Raw genomic sequence first — 16,243 nt, 5'->3', positions numbered from 1 at the left:
ACAGAAGAGTTACGTGGACCGGAAGGTTCGTGATGTTTCCTATATGGTTGGAGAGTGGGTTCTGCTTCAGGTTTCGCCTATGAAGGGCGTTATGAGATTTGGAAAGAAAGGGAAATTGAGTCTGAGGTTTATTGGTCCCTTTGAGATATTGCGACGTGTTGGGGAGGTTACTTTTGAGCTTGCTTACCTCCCAGCTTGGCAAGAGTTCGTCCGACATTTCATATTTCGATGCTCCGGAGGTATCACGAAAATCCTTCGCACGTGTTAGATTTCAGTTCTGTCCAATTGGACAAGGATCTATCTTATATTGAGGAGCTAGTGGTGATATTGGATAGGCAGGTTCGGAATGAATATTTAAGTATAGAAGGATGTAACGACCTGGCCGGTCATTTTAAGAATTAAAGCCCCGATCCCCTATTAACTGCATTCCCCGTGTTTGTTTTTGCTATTGTGAGTTCTCGGGAGGATTTATTTGGAGTTTCGGAGAGTTTTAGGACACTTAGTTCCTAAATGAGAGTAAATTTTAGAATTTGGACCATAGTCGGAGCAGTGTGAAGACGGCCTTGGAATAGAACTCTGTTGGTTCCGTTAGCTCCGTTGGGTGATTTCGAGCTTAGGGGTGTGTTCGGATTGTGTTTTGGAGGCCCGTAGCTTATTTAGGCTTGAAATGCCGAAAGTTGAATTTTTGAAGTTTACGGTTCGATTGTGAGATTTTGATCTAAGGTTTAGAATGGAATTCCGGAAGTTGGAGTAGCTCTGTAGTGTTGATTGTGGCGTGTGTGCAAAATTTCAGGTCATTCAGACGAGGTTTGATAGACTTTTTGATCGAAAGCATAATTTGAGAATTTTTGGAGTTATTAAGCTTGAATCCATGGTTAATTCGATGTTTCGATGTTGTTTTAGGCGTTTTGATGATTGGTATAAGTTTGGATAGTGGTATATGACTTGTTCGTACTTTTGGTTGAGGTTCCGGGGACCTTGGGATGATTTCGGATAGTTAACGAAAAGTTTGGAGTTGAGTTTGGCAGCTGAAGTTTTATGGTTGCTATCATAACCGCATCTGTGGTTGGGAGGCCGTAGGTGTGACTACTGCAGATACGGAAGCAAGCCACAGAAGCGACCAAGAGGTGAGTCAGGCAGAGCTGCAAAAACGGACATTTGGACGCATCTGCAATGGCGCAACTGCGAGAGAGAGTGACCGCAGGTATTGTCCCAGACCTTTAAGTGAAAACCGCAGGTACGGTGGTTAGACCGCAGAAGCGGGAAATGGCCGCAGGTGTGGAAAACCTAGGTCAGAAAGTATAAAAAGATTTCATTCGCAAATTTGGGTTATTTTCATATATTTTCAACTAGAAGAAGCTTTTGGGAGCCATTTCATGGGAGATTTTCAGAGGGATTCATTGAGGTAAGGTCCTTGATTCCTAAGCTCATTATTGTGGTGATTTTTATCATTTTAAGCATGAAATTTGAAGGAAAATCAGTGGTAAATTGAGGGTAAGGGCTTGATTAATTGGAGAGCTTTGAGTGGGGATATGAGGGACTATTTGAAGTTCGATTTTGGTACTTTTGGTATGAATGAACTCGTGAGAGTGTGAGGGTTTCTGAGTTTATAAATTTTACCCGATTCCGAGATGTGGGCTCGGGGGGCATTTTGGTTATTTTTCCTAATTTCGCGTATTAGCTTAGAATTAATTAGTGGAATCAGTTACTTGAAGTTATATTTACATTATACAATTGATTTGAATAGATTTGGACCATTTGGAGTTGAGTACTCGTGGCAAGAGCGTGGTTTCAGGTTGATTTTGAGCCGGTTCGAGGTAAGTGACTTGCCTAACCTTGTGAGGGGGAACTCCCCTTAGGATTGGTATTGTTGATATTTGAATGCTTTGTACGTGAGGTGACGAGTGCGTACTTGTGCTAATTGTTGAAAATTCTGTTTTTATTAAGTAACTTTAATTGTGTTTCCTTTCATGTTTATACTATTTGCAATTTAATCCCGCTGTTAGCTTAGAGAAGTATGTCTAATTGACTTAATTGCATTACTTGCTCAAACTGCCTTATTTGGATTATGTGTAGCATGTTAGGTTAGAAATACCTGTTTTACCTTGGTATGAAACTTGAATTGAATTGTGTATTCTTCGTGTTGTTGCTGTGTGTTTACTTTGGGACTACGTGACGGTATCCCGGGAGATCCCCCTGCATGTTTACTTTGGGACTACAGATCGGCATTTCGGGAGATCCCCCTGTATTTTATATTGGAACTACGGGACAACACCCGGTAGATTCCCCCAGTACTGAATATTTACATTTGGGACTACGGATCGGTATTCCAGGAGATCCCTGTGCATTATGAGTTGGACTACGGGACGACACCCGGGAGATCCACTGGATATTTATATTTGGGACTGCAGGACGGTATCCTGGGAGATCCCCGGTTGTTATCTCTGTGTTCAGCTGTATTTCTTTCTGTGATTATTTTGTCTCTGTTATAGTTGTTATTGTTCTTCCTATCATGTGTTACTTCTTACTGTTGCACTTAACTATACTGTCTTATCCTATACTGTTACACTTTGTTTTTTTCATTTGAACTCTGTAGGGCCCTGACCTTCCTCGTCACTATTCGACCGAGGTTAGGCTTGGTACTTACTGAGTACTGCTGTGGTGTACTCATGCCCTTTCTGCGCATATATTTCATGTGCAGATCCAAGTACTTCGACTCAGCCCTACTACCCTTGAGGCGAGGTGATTCTCCAGAGACTTCGAGGTATATCTGCCGCGTCCGCAGACCGAGGAGTCCCTTTCCATTCTCCCTTATAATATCATCCCTTCTGTATTTACTTTTGCTGAGACATTCTGGAGTTAAGCTCTTGTAGTTATTTAATAGCTTGTGATTTCGTGAGATTTCGGGGTTTGGAAAATGTAGTTTCAGTTTGAGAGTTGTATTGTATATGCCGAGCGACATCTTAAACGCTTCCTTTTGATATTTTCTACAGTTTTGTCTAGTTTTATTCTGTTGTTTTTCTTCTTCCGCAATTCGTTAAGCTTACCTAGTCATAGAGACTAGATGCCGTCACGATGATTCACGGAGGGAGAACTTGGGTCGTGACATTTCATCTCAGTTCTTAGTAATCTTCTCGACAAATTTGATAAGGTAAAGAACTAGTATATGAAGTCATGTTCAGCGATTTCGTGTATGAAATGCCTTTGAAAGTTTGTCGAAAACTGTTGAAATGCAAACTGGTCGAAAATGTCTTCTAGCGTTCTTGGACAAAGTTATATAAATTAATAAAATCTCAGTTTTCAAATTAAACTGTTAAATCCTTAGCTTACAAATGTGCGATTCTGCCTTCACCACAATACTAGCCGCCATTAAAAATTGAGATAACCAGTTGTCGGTTTAGGCTTGAAGTCAAGTGAGAATTTACCGTATATCCCAAAAGATAAATTAAAGAAACAAAAGTAAACCCATGTTACCTTTTAGAACACAAACTGTAATCATTGTCGACTATATCCCAATCACATACTACGTTTTAATATCCATGATCAGCACACGGTATTAGTATTTTTAAGATGTCATATTGACATTTGCCAAGGTCCAAAAACTTTTTATCCTAAATATATTTCATTTAGGAAAACAGAATGAAGAAGACCTGATCCTTTTGTGATCAGGAAAGATGGATATGCGTCCAAATTCATTACTCCTCTCGGTTCAAAATAAGTGACTATTTTATCTTTTTATTTTAATACAAAATAAGTGTTCATTTACATAATCAGAAAGAAATTACTTTTATTTTTTTAAAATTTATCCTTATTTACATATTCCAATGTGTTAAGGTAATAATTAATTAAAATTAATTTAATAAATACATCTTTTTTTCTCTAAGAGTTTGTATTTTCTTACTGATCGTGTGCAAAGGTAAAATGATTGAAGGGAGTATCATTTAAAATTGTGAAGAAGTCAATGGGTTGCACAATTAACAAGAAGGTTGTTGGTATCACATTATCACAGCATGCAGTTGCAACGTTGGCAAGATGTGATTAATTACATATTAACACCAATTTGATTAAAGTCAAGCCCATTTCTGAAATTTTAAATTTTTAAAAGTAATAATATTAAATTTGGCTATGAAGCATCTTCAAGAGCTAGCTAGCTAATAAGACAACTAAGCACCTCTCCCTAATTGAATGATAGGCCCCATGGCCTGTTTCTCCCTTCTTTTTTTTTGGCCTTCTTTTTTTCCTAACTAGTTTTTGTTGTCAACTTTAATATTTTTCTCTCTATAAGACAAACATGTCTTACTAGCCAATTATATTGTAAGACTGTACATGTGCATAATACTTATAAAAACCTAAGTTATGCCTTTATCATAACTCGAGCTAAACAACCTCCATTCTCCTCTTCTATATCTCTTCTCTTTTCTTTCCACTTTGCCAAATCAAAGAATTTAAAAATCATGAAGGTCAAAGTAGAAAGTTCAAGAATCATTAAGCCTTTCTATGAAGACATCCCTCCTTCTACTAAAAGCTACATTCCCCTTAGTGTATTTGATAAGGTCACCTACGAAGCCCAAATTGCTGTCATCTATGCCTATCGCCCTCCTACCCCACCAAATGCCGCCATTAAATTGGGACTTCAAAAAGCCATAGCAGTTTACCGAGAATGGGCAGGGAGATTAGGAAAAGACGAACGTGGAAATCCAGTGATTTTACTCAATGATGAAGGCGTTAAATTCGTCGAGGCATCATCGGATAGCACCCTTGATAAAGTAATACCGTTTAAGCCTTCGGCTTCTTTGCTCAAACTACATCCTAGCTTGAATAATGTGGTGGAATTAGTTCAAGTTCAAGTCACAAGATTCACTTGTGGCTCGTTGGTGGTCGGCTTCACCGCCCACCATACGGTGGCGGATGGCCATTCCACCAGCAACTTCTTGGTTGCATGGGGTCAAGCCTGTCGAGGGCTTGACATCAATCCACTTCCTTTGCATGATCGTACAATTTTCAACCCTCGAAACCCTCCTCTCATTGAGTATGAGCATAAGGGGGCAGAGTTCATGTCAAAGTTTGTTAAAAAGGAGAATTCGCTCAATGAAACTCATCATGTAACGGAAGATATAGTGGTGCACAAAGTCCATTTCACAGTAGAGTTTCTTGCCAAGCTCAAGGCTAAGGCTTCTTCCATGAATGGCAACAATAAACCTTATAGCACATTCGAAAGCCTTGTTGCACATTTATGGAGAGCCATAACTAAAGCTCGTGGTCTAAGTGGCTTTGAGACCACTCATATAAGAATCTCCGTCAATGGTCGAATGAGGTTGAACCCCAGAATACCTAATGAGTATTTTGGAAACTTAGTCCTTTGGGCATTTCCAACTGCAAAAGTGAAGGACCTTTTAAGAGAGCCTCTTCCCTATGCAACAAAGCTTATTCATGACGCCGTTATGAAGGTAAACAACAACTATTTCAGATCATTCATTGACTTTGCTAATCATAAAGTACTGAAGGAGGACGAAGATCTTGTCCCTACAGCGGACATGAACAAGCACATATTATGCCCTAATTTAGAAGTTGACAGCTGGTTAAGATTTCCATTTTACGACCTAGACTTTGGAACTGGTTGTCCGTACATGTTCATGCCTTCTTATTTCCCAACAGAAGGCATGATGTTTCTTCTCCCGTCGTTCATCGGAGACGGAAGTATTGACGTTTTCATTCCTTTGTTCCAGGACAACTTGCCCACGTTCAAGAAAATTTGTTATTCTTTCGACTTGCTTCAGAATTAGAAGAGTACAATCATCCTCAACTATGTGTTATATGAATATTCATTTTTAGCCTTCTCCTTTATTTTTCTTCCATTTTGTGTTTTTAAAATTTAATGTTTTACTTCCTCCTCTTGGCTAAGCGATAGGGAGGATGGGAAATTAATATATATGTCGTTGCATAATAGAAGAGCAGTTAATTCTCTTGCTATCTATCCCTCTTGCTTTCTTCGGCAAAATTTTATGCCAAAAAGGTACTGTCCAAAAGACAAATAGTTCATTTTAGTATTGAACATCTCTGTTCACGTTACTGTATCTATTCTTTTCTTTATCCTTTTTTTTCTGTCCCGCAACTACTTCTTATCTTTAACATTAATTATTATTAAGAAGGTATTGACAATTTATGATTGGTAAAGCCGAGGCTTGTCACGTACCTGTAATGCATGTAAAATATATAGACCTTGCCGAGTTGCCGTGGACCTGTTCTACGTGGAAACAGGAAAAGTACCAAGAAAACTACTCCCTCCGTTTCAATTTACGTGAACTTGTTTAATTGGGCACGGAGTTTAAGAAAAAAATGAAGACTTTTAAAATTTGTGGTCCTAAACAAGTCCAAGTGGGCCCCAGAATATTTGTGTGGTTATAAAAGCTTCTCATTAAGGGTAGAGTTGTAACTTTAAGCTAAATTGTTACCAAATTTAGAAAGGGTTCATTCTTTTTGGAACGGACCAAAAAGGAAATATGTTCACATAAATGGAACAGAGGGAGTAATTGTCTGTTGTGTTGTCTTCAAAATATATAGCTGAGGCTTATTCAACGCGTCATACTTCTATTGGTCGCCCGGCTTCTGGTATGTGTCTTCCTCGGTCGATACGGTACATTTCAGTTCGTTATTTTCTATATTGGATTTCTTAAAGTACTATACCAATATTATTTCTAATTAAATTTGGTATTATTTGACTTTTCTCCTTTTAATTTTGATTTATTCGATTTGGTAAATTCAATTTGATCGGCTGAATATTAACTAATGCATAAAATTATAGACTGTAATATCCTTAAATAAGGTATTCAAAAATACAAAAATAAAAATATTATAATATAGTAAAAAAATTATGAAAACTAAAAATATTAAACCTAGAGGGGAGAAAGGTTGAAACGTAAGTAGGCAACCAAATATAAGGGGAAAAGACAAATATAGTGGGTGAAAATGTGGTAAAGGTTAAAGAAAACTATAAAAATAAGAGAAAGAAAATTTTATAACTTTAATAGTTATGTTTCATCAGTCACATGTATATTGTGTAACTTAGTATATATTTCGGTGCGGTATCGTACTTCAGCATTTTATTTTTAAATACCGAATATCATATCTAATATCAAGTTTTTTTTCAAAAAATAAAAAATTAACCAAATATCATATCAAATATCGAAATGTCGAATAACCAATATTAAAATTTTCGATTTCGATACTATAATTCGATATTTATCAAAGTATGCACGGCCCTACTTTCCGGTGCAGTATATTAATAAAATGTACAAATTGGTCAACCTTCCTCTCAACAGCCTCCAAGCAAAAGCAATAAAAAGAAAAAAAAAACATATAAAAGAAAACAAGAATGAATTTGTAAATCGATACTCCCTCCTATCCCAAGTATTAATCATTTTGACAAACTATCAATTTATTTCAAAATAATTCAAATCTATCATTACTGCTTCAATTAGTGGAGTGTTATTTAATTAACTAAAATATCTAAAGGAGAGATAAAAGATAATTTAGACAAAATAATGATGTGTAGAATGACTAAGGAGATACCTAAGGAAGATAATATGAACCTGATAGTATTAAAAACATAATGGTATGCATAGAATGATAGAATGGCAAAGTGACTTAAATGTAATGTCATTGTAATTAATTAATATCTAAAGTCTAATCAAAGTTATTAAATCATGGGTTATTCCCTTTTTTTCTTTTCTTTATATAGAGTATATGTAATATGTGGACAGAATGCAATAGTGAAAATTCCAAAAGAGTCAAAATTATGGGATCTTTACATGACAAATAGCCGGCAAATTCTCTATTTATTTTTTCCGGTCAGTCTACATAAATTATTCACGGTTATACACATATTATACATAAATTTTCTTTTTATATATATATATATATTGACTATTTTTAGTTTAATCAATTGGGTAAGCGGCTATTTAAGTTAAATCTTCAAATTATTATGTATTCCAAGTCCCACTTAAATGGTGCATTTCTTTTTTTTCCCTTTATTCTTTTGCTCAGAGACAGCATTGTTGCTTATAGTCTCTGTAAATATAATCCACAAAGAGTAGTGATTCACAGAGTTAACTGTTAAGTTATGATCAAACTCCGGGGTAGACATTTTGAAAATGAAGAACTGTAATGAAACTGAAAAAGGAAGAAAAACTGAAGTCCTTAATCAAGGAGAAACAACAAAAACAACAACAACAAAAATTCAGTGTTTTTTCATAAATAGAGTCCGGAGACAGCATATATAATTTATGACAAAGTGATAAATAGCCGCTTACCCAAGTGGTTAAACTAAAAATAGTCATATATATATATATATATATATATATATATATATATATATATATATATATATATATATAATATGTGTATAACCGTGAATAATTTATGTATTCATATCACAAAAATTCAGTAATATATACGCAAATCTTACCCCTATTTTATAAAAATAAAAATATTGCTTCCGATAAATTCTCAGTAAAACAGAGATAAAACAACTAGTAGTTCCACCAGATGGTCATATGATTTGTCCGTTTGATTTATGGCCATCCTTAGGGCGTGGAATAATAAACTTTTAGGAGTATTGACTGACATGATCTTTAGTACCTCATTTAATTTGGTTTCAGAGATGAGGAAATTAAAATATCTATTTTCTAGCGGTAAAATACATACTTTACCCATCGACATTGTACTCAAATCTCTCTTACACATATATTAAACATGGGAATAGTATTACATACCAAAACCTTTTAAAGTGTGTCAATTACACACTTCTTTTGTCATGTGTCACACATGTGTATTACACATAAAAGAGGCACGTGAAAATATAAAATTCATCTGAAATTAAGTTTTTCCCCCCTTTTTAACTATTTTCTTTACAAATTAAAGAATCACCATTATTGACTTTTTGAAAAAGCTTGAAAATTTAATCAGATCTTGTTGATTTTGGTATTCCATGACCTAGAAAATTAGTTTAAATTCGTTATTATTGTTGAATAAAAATTTACTTAGATGTTGAATCTATAGTTGGGGAAGAAGGTGCTTTCAATGGAAGGGTTAGTGGTAGTATGGTGGTGGTGGAGAAGATGATGGGGTTAGGAGATGAAGAGGGGGTGGGGTTTTTTCTGTATTTTTTTATTTGGAAACATGAGGAGTGGGGGTGGGGCAGGGTTTTCTTTAACGATTTATGACATGTGTCAGACGCTGATTGACGCGGGTAATAGCAATTTTTAAGCAGATGTGGTCAAACACTGAAGTGGTGTGTAATTAACACACCCTTAAAAATTTTGGTGTGTAATATTATTTCCGTCTTTAATAGATGTGTAAGAGGGATTTGGGGACAATGTCGATCGATAAAATATGTATTTTGCCATTTTCTAGCAGATAATTAACTCTGCTCTGGCAAAATTAAGATAATGCGTACATTTTTCAAGTGTGGCAGGGCCATTTCATTTTATAACTATATTGATACAATTGTTGTGGTTGAAGACTGTTCAATGTAAATTGTTTAATTGTGATTTCATTATGGAACCTGCCCGGTCGAACTATGCTAATAACGAGATTAATTGATTATGGACTATTCCACTCGTCGGCTACTAGCTAGTTTAAGATTATGCTTGGCTTAAATAAGACATCCTAAATTATGGTATTCATTTTTTCTTTGTTTGTTATTTGGGCATTATTGGTGGAAAGTTTATAGCCTGTAAAGAATTTGGTAGGGTTCTAACTACTCAAGATTCTCTCCAATCATTTATTTACATAAAATAATATTTTAAAGTACTTGCATTACCTTGTTTGAATTAGTACTGAGATTTGGCCTTGAGAATAATAGGATTTGTTGGAAATTTAGTGAGCTAGTCGCTTTTTATTAGTTGGCTAATCACTTGAACAATGTACTCATATTCCAAACTTCAAGATTAATTCCTAATAATATATCTTGTCATGAAAGTTAGGCTAATTCTTTCAATGGAAAAGCTAAGGAATATATAAGTAACGTCTGACGACTTCATCCCATACATCATCCTCTTTAACTTTTGTTTGTAATTGTTGAGACGGGATAAATATGTAATTAACACGGAACATAATTTCAGCTTATTAAAAGAATTTTATAAAATGTTTAGAAAAGAAAAATCTAGAAGGCCCAACTCTCCGAGAAATCTTCTTCTTTTTTTCCCAGCATGGATATAACAAACCACCTTTTCTTTTGTGTCATCGTACTTTTCCCGATATTTGGATACGCCCCCTGAGTCTCTTGTTTCACCTATTCATGTATCTATTTCAGTGGGCGATACTGTTGTTGTAGACCGTGTATACTGATTGTGTGTGGTGATTATTGGGGGTCTGGAGACTCGGGTGGATCTTTTATTATTGTGTATGTGGATTTCGATATCATTTTGGGCATGGATTGGCTATCTCCGTGTCATGCTTGTAAGGCCCCGTGAAATTTCTACTCAAAAACTCGAAAGCTCGTAGTATCAATTAGGAATATGTGTTAGAAATTTGTAAAATTCTCCCATTGGGTGGTTCGAGGTTGGAGAAGCGGAATTGATAGGTCCAGACCTCATGCATCAGGCCATGGAGAAAGTCAAGATTATTAAAGAAAGGTTGAAAACTGCTCAGAGTCGCCAAAATTCTTATTCGGACGTTCGTCGCAGAGATTTTGGAGTTCAAAGATGATGATCGGGTATTTTTAAAAGTTTCCCCCATGAAGGGTATCATGCGGTTTGAAAAGAAAAGAAAATTGAGTCCGAGGTATGTTGGACTGTACAAAATCATTCAGAGGATTGGTCAGGTAGCATACAAGCTCGAGCTGCCACCCGAGATGTCATTGGTACACCCGGTCTTCCATGTGTCTATGTTGAGGAAGGTAGTGTGATATCCATCCACTATTGTGCCAGTTGAAACTATTGAGGTTAATGAGGAACTATCATATGAAGAAGGTCCAGTTGCCGTTCGTGACAGGCAAGTCCGGAAATTGAGAAATAAGGAAATTGCCTCCGTAAAAGTGTTATGGCGGAACCAACAGTTGAGGAAGCCAATTGGGAAGAAGAGGAAGAAATGAGAAGGAAGTAACCACATTTGTTTGAATAGTCATGTTATAGCTTATATGCATTTGGTTTCTATGTATTCTTATCTTTTGATTGGATCTGTGTAAAACTGTCCTGTTTTGGTTATATGTTGCATATGCGGCCATGGTTAGTGTTGTACAAGTTAGGTTCTGTCTATGGAATGTGTATATGCTATTAGGATATGTTTCTGGGGCTCTCTGACAGGTGGATAGGCCTAGATACAAAGGAAACGTTGGCAAAAATTTTAGAAATTTAGGGAGTTAGCCAAATTTGGGGTTGTTCATATGTTTCATGTTGTGAAAAGCTGAGGTTGTATAAAGATTGTTGATGAGTGAACCTTGATCCTCATTCGAGGACGAATGATCTTAAGTGGGGGAGGATGTAAGGCCCCGTGAAATTTCTACTCAAAAACTCGAAAGCTCATAATACCAAATTAGGAATATGTGTTAGAAATTTGTAAACAACGGTTCAGACCCTTTTGATCGATCTGTGCATTAAAAAGTTAAGGAATACTGTTTTTCAGAAAAGTGCGTTTCTGCAATCCATTATGCGATCGCATAATAGCTATGCAGACCACATAGTCGCCACAGAGTCAGACAGTTTGATGGTTAATTTGAGGTCAACTATGCGGCCAATTATGCGATCGCATAATCAGTATGCGGGCCGCATAGTCATCACATAATCCCCTTGGAATTTTTGTAAGGGGCAGTTCTGTGGTGCATTATGCGACCGCAGAATAGGTATGCGGACCACATTTCTGTCGCATACCCGGACAGTTTGTTTAGGTTTTTGGGGCCATTTTTGTGTTCCCTTTTGCGGGCCGCATGTCCATTATGCGATTGCAGATTTCGTCGGGGCTCCTATTTTCTAACTTTTAAAACCCGACCCCATCCCATTAAAAATACTCCATTAGACCCCTTTTATGTTATTTTACTGCAAATAAAGTGAGAGAGAGTTCTAGAGAGAGAGGGTGATCTTCATCAAGTCCCCATTCAATCCTAGCCTAAACCCTTGAAGATTATCAAGTAAAGCTGCTAGACCTTCACCCCAAGAAGTAAGAACTTGAGCCTTAGCCTTTGGTTTCGAAATTCACACTAGAGTGAGTAATTAGCTTGGGGGTTCATGGGTATAAAAATGGATTTTCTTGCATGCATAAAAGATAATAGGGTATGTGGAGGTTGTGAACTAAAAAAAGATAGCAATTGGGGTGTAAGATAATGAAAATCTCTCACAAAAGGGTCCTATAATCACAATGCACACCTAGTGCTTGATAATGTGCTCAAATGAGCTAGAATCTTAATCATGTCTCTAATTCTTGGTTCAATTTGTAATTTTCATAAAATAGATTGAAGTTGCTAAGAGTCCCGGAATTTTGTAAGAATTTAAAGAAAGCTCTGTTGAGGTATGTATGGCTAAAACCTCTTCTTATTAGAAATTGAGCCCCGTTGATGTATGTGCAAATGTGGTAAGACTGAAAACTTGATTGATGTATTGATTGTTACTTCACATGAATTGGTTTTGAATATATATATATATACACACACACACACACATGAAAGGTGTGCCTCAATGTGTGTAATGTATATATACATGAAAGGTGTGCCTCAATGTGTGTAATGTACTATTCTAGATATTTAAAGATGTGCAAAGAATATGAACCATGTATTGAAATGCCTAGACTTCACGTCAAGATTAAAACTGAGATTGTTATGCCAACTATGTGAAATATTACCTATGCTTACAACTTGAATAGCTTTTGTATGTGCTTGTGGTCCCAAATTGCAAGGTTAACATTGAAACTAGAAATGATATGATAATTGTGGCCCTAAGTGCCTATGAATTGATATATGTGAAATAAAATATTGAAACGAGATGATTAATGAGAAAGGAACAACGCCTCGGTATGGCGGCCTAGCCAATCGGGCCGTGATCTTACGCCATGCCGCACACATGGTGGTATTGTGCTGATATTGAATTTCGGAAAGGGAGAATAAGATTGTGATTGAAGTACATGTCTCAAATGAGGCAACCTAGCCGATCGGGTCGTGATCGGACTCCGCTCTAGAAAGCGGTGGTAATGTGAGTGATGATGGACAGTATGAAGTGCCCCAAACTAAAGCTATGGAAATTATGCGAAAGATTATATGATTCTTGTATTTGTGATGTGGTGTTTGGTTAAAAGCTTTCGATTGTCTCTTGTGATTTCCTTGTTCTTGTATGATAGTTCTTTCTAATAAAATGTTATTTAGTTATACATACTAGTACTATTCCATGGTACTAATGCCCCTTTTGCCGGCGGCACTACATTTTTAAATGAATATAGGTGGCTCCATAACGGATAGTGGCGATCGCGCATAGCAGAGTATCCTCTTCTCAAAGCTTTGGTGAGCCTCTTTCTCCTTCAAGGGGTTATGTTGTACATCTTTTGTTGTAGATATCCACTTTTGAGGTATAGCCGGGGCCTTGTTGCCGGCGTTGTCATAATTGTCTTTTGTATCCTTAGAGGCTCTGTAGACGTTTGTGTGGGTTTTGAACGGGTGTTTGAGGGGTTTATGAACTATGTTATAAATCTAAACTCTTGTTTCTCTAGATTGTAATTGGATGGAACCTTGGAAACTTAACTACGGTTTAAGGTTGTGATATAAAATTAACTATCAATGTTGAATTTACAACCTTTCCTATTGTCTAAATAAACAAAAACATGGTTTCCTTTATCGTATTGAGTTGGGTAGAAAGTGTTTGATAGGGCTTTCTCAGTTGGGTTCACTCGATTGAGCGCCGGTCGCGCCTCCCGAGTTTGGGGTGTGACAGTGCTATTCTGGACTGTCATGCCAAGATAGTCACATTGGCTATACCGGGTGTGCCATAGGTCGAATGGCGAGGTTTGACTGACTATGTTCCCAGTAGAGTGATCTCAATCTTGTAGTCCCAGCGTATGGTTGGGAAGGGATGTCTTTCGTATCTAGCCTTTGTGAGGGATGTCGGAGCTGAGACTCCCAGTATTGATTCTGTTCTAGTTGTGAGGGATTTTTCCGATGTGTTTCCTGCAAATATGTTGGGCATGCCACCGGACAGGGATATTGATTTTGGTATTGACCTGGTGTCGGGCACTCAGCCCATTTCTATTCCGACATAGCGTATGGCACCAGCGGAGCTGAAGGAGTTAAAGGAGCAGCTTCAGGAACTCCTCGATAAGGGGTTCATTCGGCCTAGAGTGTCAGCTTAGGGTGCGCTGGTTCTATTTGTGAAGAAGAAGGACGACACTATGGGGATGTGCATTGATTATAAGCAATTCAACAAAGTAACAATTAAGAACAAGTATCATTTGCCTCGCATTAATGATGTATTAGACCAGCTTTAGGGAGGGAGAGTGTTCTCCAAGATTGATCTTCATTTGGGTTATCACCAGTTGAAGATCAGGGACTCGGATATTCTTAAGACAATTTTTAGGACTCGATATAATCATTATGAGTTCTTGGTGATGTCTTTTGGGCTGACCAATTCCCCAGCAGCGTTCATGCACTTGATAAACAGCGTGTTCCAGCCTTATCTCAACTCGTTTATCATAGTCTTTATTGATGATATTCTGGTGTATTCATGTAGTCAGGAGGATCATGCAGAGCATTTAAGAGCTATATTGCAGAGATTGAAGGAGGAGAAGCTTTATGCAAAATTCTCCAAGTGTGAGTTTTGGCTCAGTTCAGTGGCTTTCTTGGGGACGTGGTATCCAGTGAGGGTATTCAGGTTGATTCGAAGAAGATAGAGGCGGTTCAGAGTTGGCCCAGATTGTCCTCAACCACAGAGATTTGCAACTTTCTTGGTTTGGCAGGCTATTATTGACAGTTTGTTCAGGGATTCTAAGCTATCGCATCGCCCTTGACCAAGTTGACTCAGAAGGGTGCTCCATTTGTGTGGTCGGATGAGTGTGAGGAGAGCTTTCAGAAACTAAAAACAGCCTTGACCACAACTCTAGTGGTAGTTTTGCCATCAGCTTCTGGTTCATATACCGTTGATGCTTTGCGAGTTGGTATTGGTTGTGTATTGATGAAGGAGGGTAGAGTTATTGATTTTTCTTCTTACAGTTGCAGCCCCATAAGAAGAACTACCCCATTCATGATTTGGAGTTGGCTGCCACAGTTCACGCATTGAAGATTTGGAGGCATTACTTGTATGGTGTGTCTTGTGAGGTGTTTACCGACCATCGTAGCCTCCAGCACTTGTTCAAGCAGAAGGATCTTAATTTGAGGCAACGGAGATGGTTGGAGTTGCTAAAGGATTATGATATTACTATTCTGTACCATCTGGGGAAGGCCAATGTGGTGGCCGATGCTTTAAGCCGAAAGGCGGTGTGTATGGGGAGTTTGGTGTATATTCCAGTTGGGGAGAGACCTTTTGCAGTTGATGTTCAGGCCTTTGCCAATCGGTTCGTGAGGTTAGATGTTTCGGAGCCCAGTCGGGTATTGGCTTGCATGGTTTATCGGTCTTCCTTATATGATCGCATCAGAGAGTGCTAGTATGATGATCCGCATTTGCTTGTCCTTAAGGACAGAGTTCAGCATGATGATGCCAGAGATGTGACTATTGGTGATGATGGGCTGCTGAAGATGCAGGGCCGGATTTTTGTGCCTAATGTAGATGGGCTTTGGGAGTTGATTCTGGAGGAGGCCCATAACTCACGGTATTCCATCTATCCGGGTGCCGCAAGATATATCAGGATTTGAGGAAGCATTATTAGTGGAGGAGAATGAAGAAAGACATTGTGGGATTTGTAGCTTGTTGTCTCAATTGCCAGCATGTGAAATATGAGCATCAGAGACCGGGTGGCTTACTTCAGCGGATGGATATTCCCGAGTGGAAGTGGGAGAGGATCACTATGGACTTTGTAGTTGGACTTCCACGGACTTTGAGGAAGTTTGATGCTATTTAGGTGATTGTGGATCAGCTGACCAAGTCCGCACACTTCATTCCTGTGTGTACTACCTATTCTTCAGAGCGGTTGGTGGAGGTCTATATCCGGGAGATTGTTCGTTTGCACGGTGTCCTAGTTTCCATTATTTCAGATAGGGGCACTCAGTTTACTTCGCAGGTTTGGAGGTCTGTGCAGCGAGAGTTGGGTACTCAGGTTGAGTTGAGCGCAACTTTTC

General features: G+C 37.8%; 1 protein-coding gene across 1 annotated transcript; it reads left to right on the top strand.

Moving 5' to 3' along the window:
- The first annotated feature begins 4,364 nt into the window (after window positions 1-4,364).
- Window positions 4,365-5,970, top strand: LOC107762886 (agmatine hydroxycinnamoyltransferase 1-like). The gene has a single exon (XM_016581286.2). It carries the CDS (start codon window positions 4,455-4,457, stop codon window positions 5,781-5,783), a length of 1,329 nt encoding a protein of 442 aa, XP_016436772.2. The 5' UTR covers window positions 4,365-4,454; the 3' UTR covers window positions 5,784-5,970.
- Window positions 5,971-16,243: the final 10,273 nt, after the last annotated feature.

The sequence above is a fragment of the Nicotiana tabacum genome, chromosome 8 (genome assembly GCF_000715075.1).
Source record: "Nicotiana tabacum cultivar K326 chromosome 8, ASM71507v2, whole genome shotgun sequence".
Taxonomy (NCBI): Eukaryota; Viridiplantae; Streptophyta; class Magnoliopsida; order Solanales; family Solanaceae; genus Nicotiana; species Nicotiana tabacum.
Note: the sequence above shows the minus strand (reverse complement) of the source record. Positions and strands in the feature narration are given on the sequence as shown.

Coding starts and splice junctions, on each gene's coding strand:
- LOC107762886 (XM_016581286.2), top strand. CDS start 4,455: ATGAAGGTCAAAGTAGAAAGTTCAAGAATCATTAAGCCTTTCTATGAA.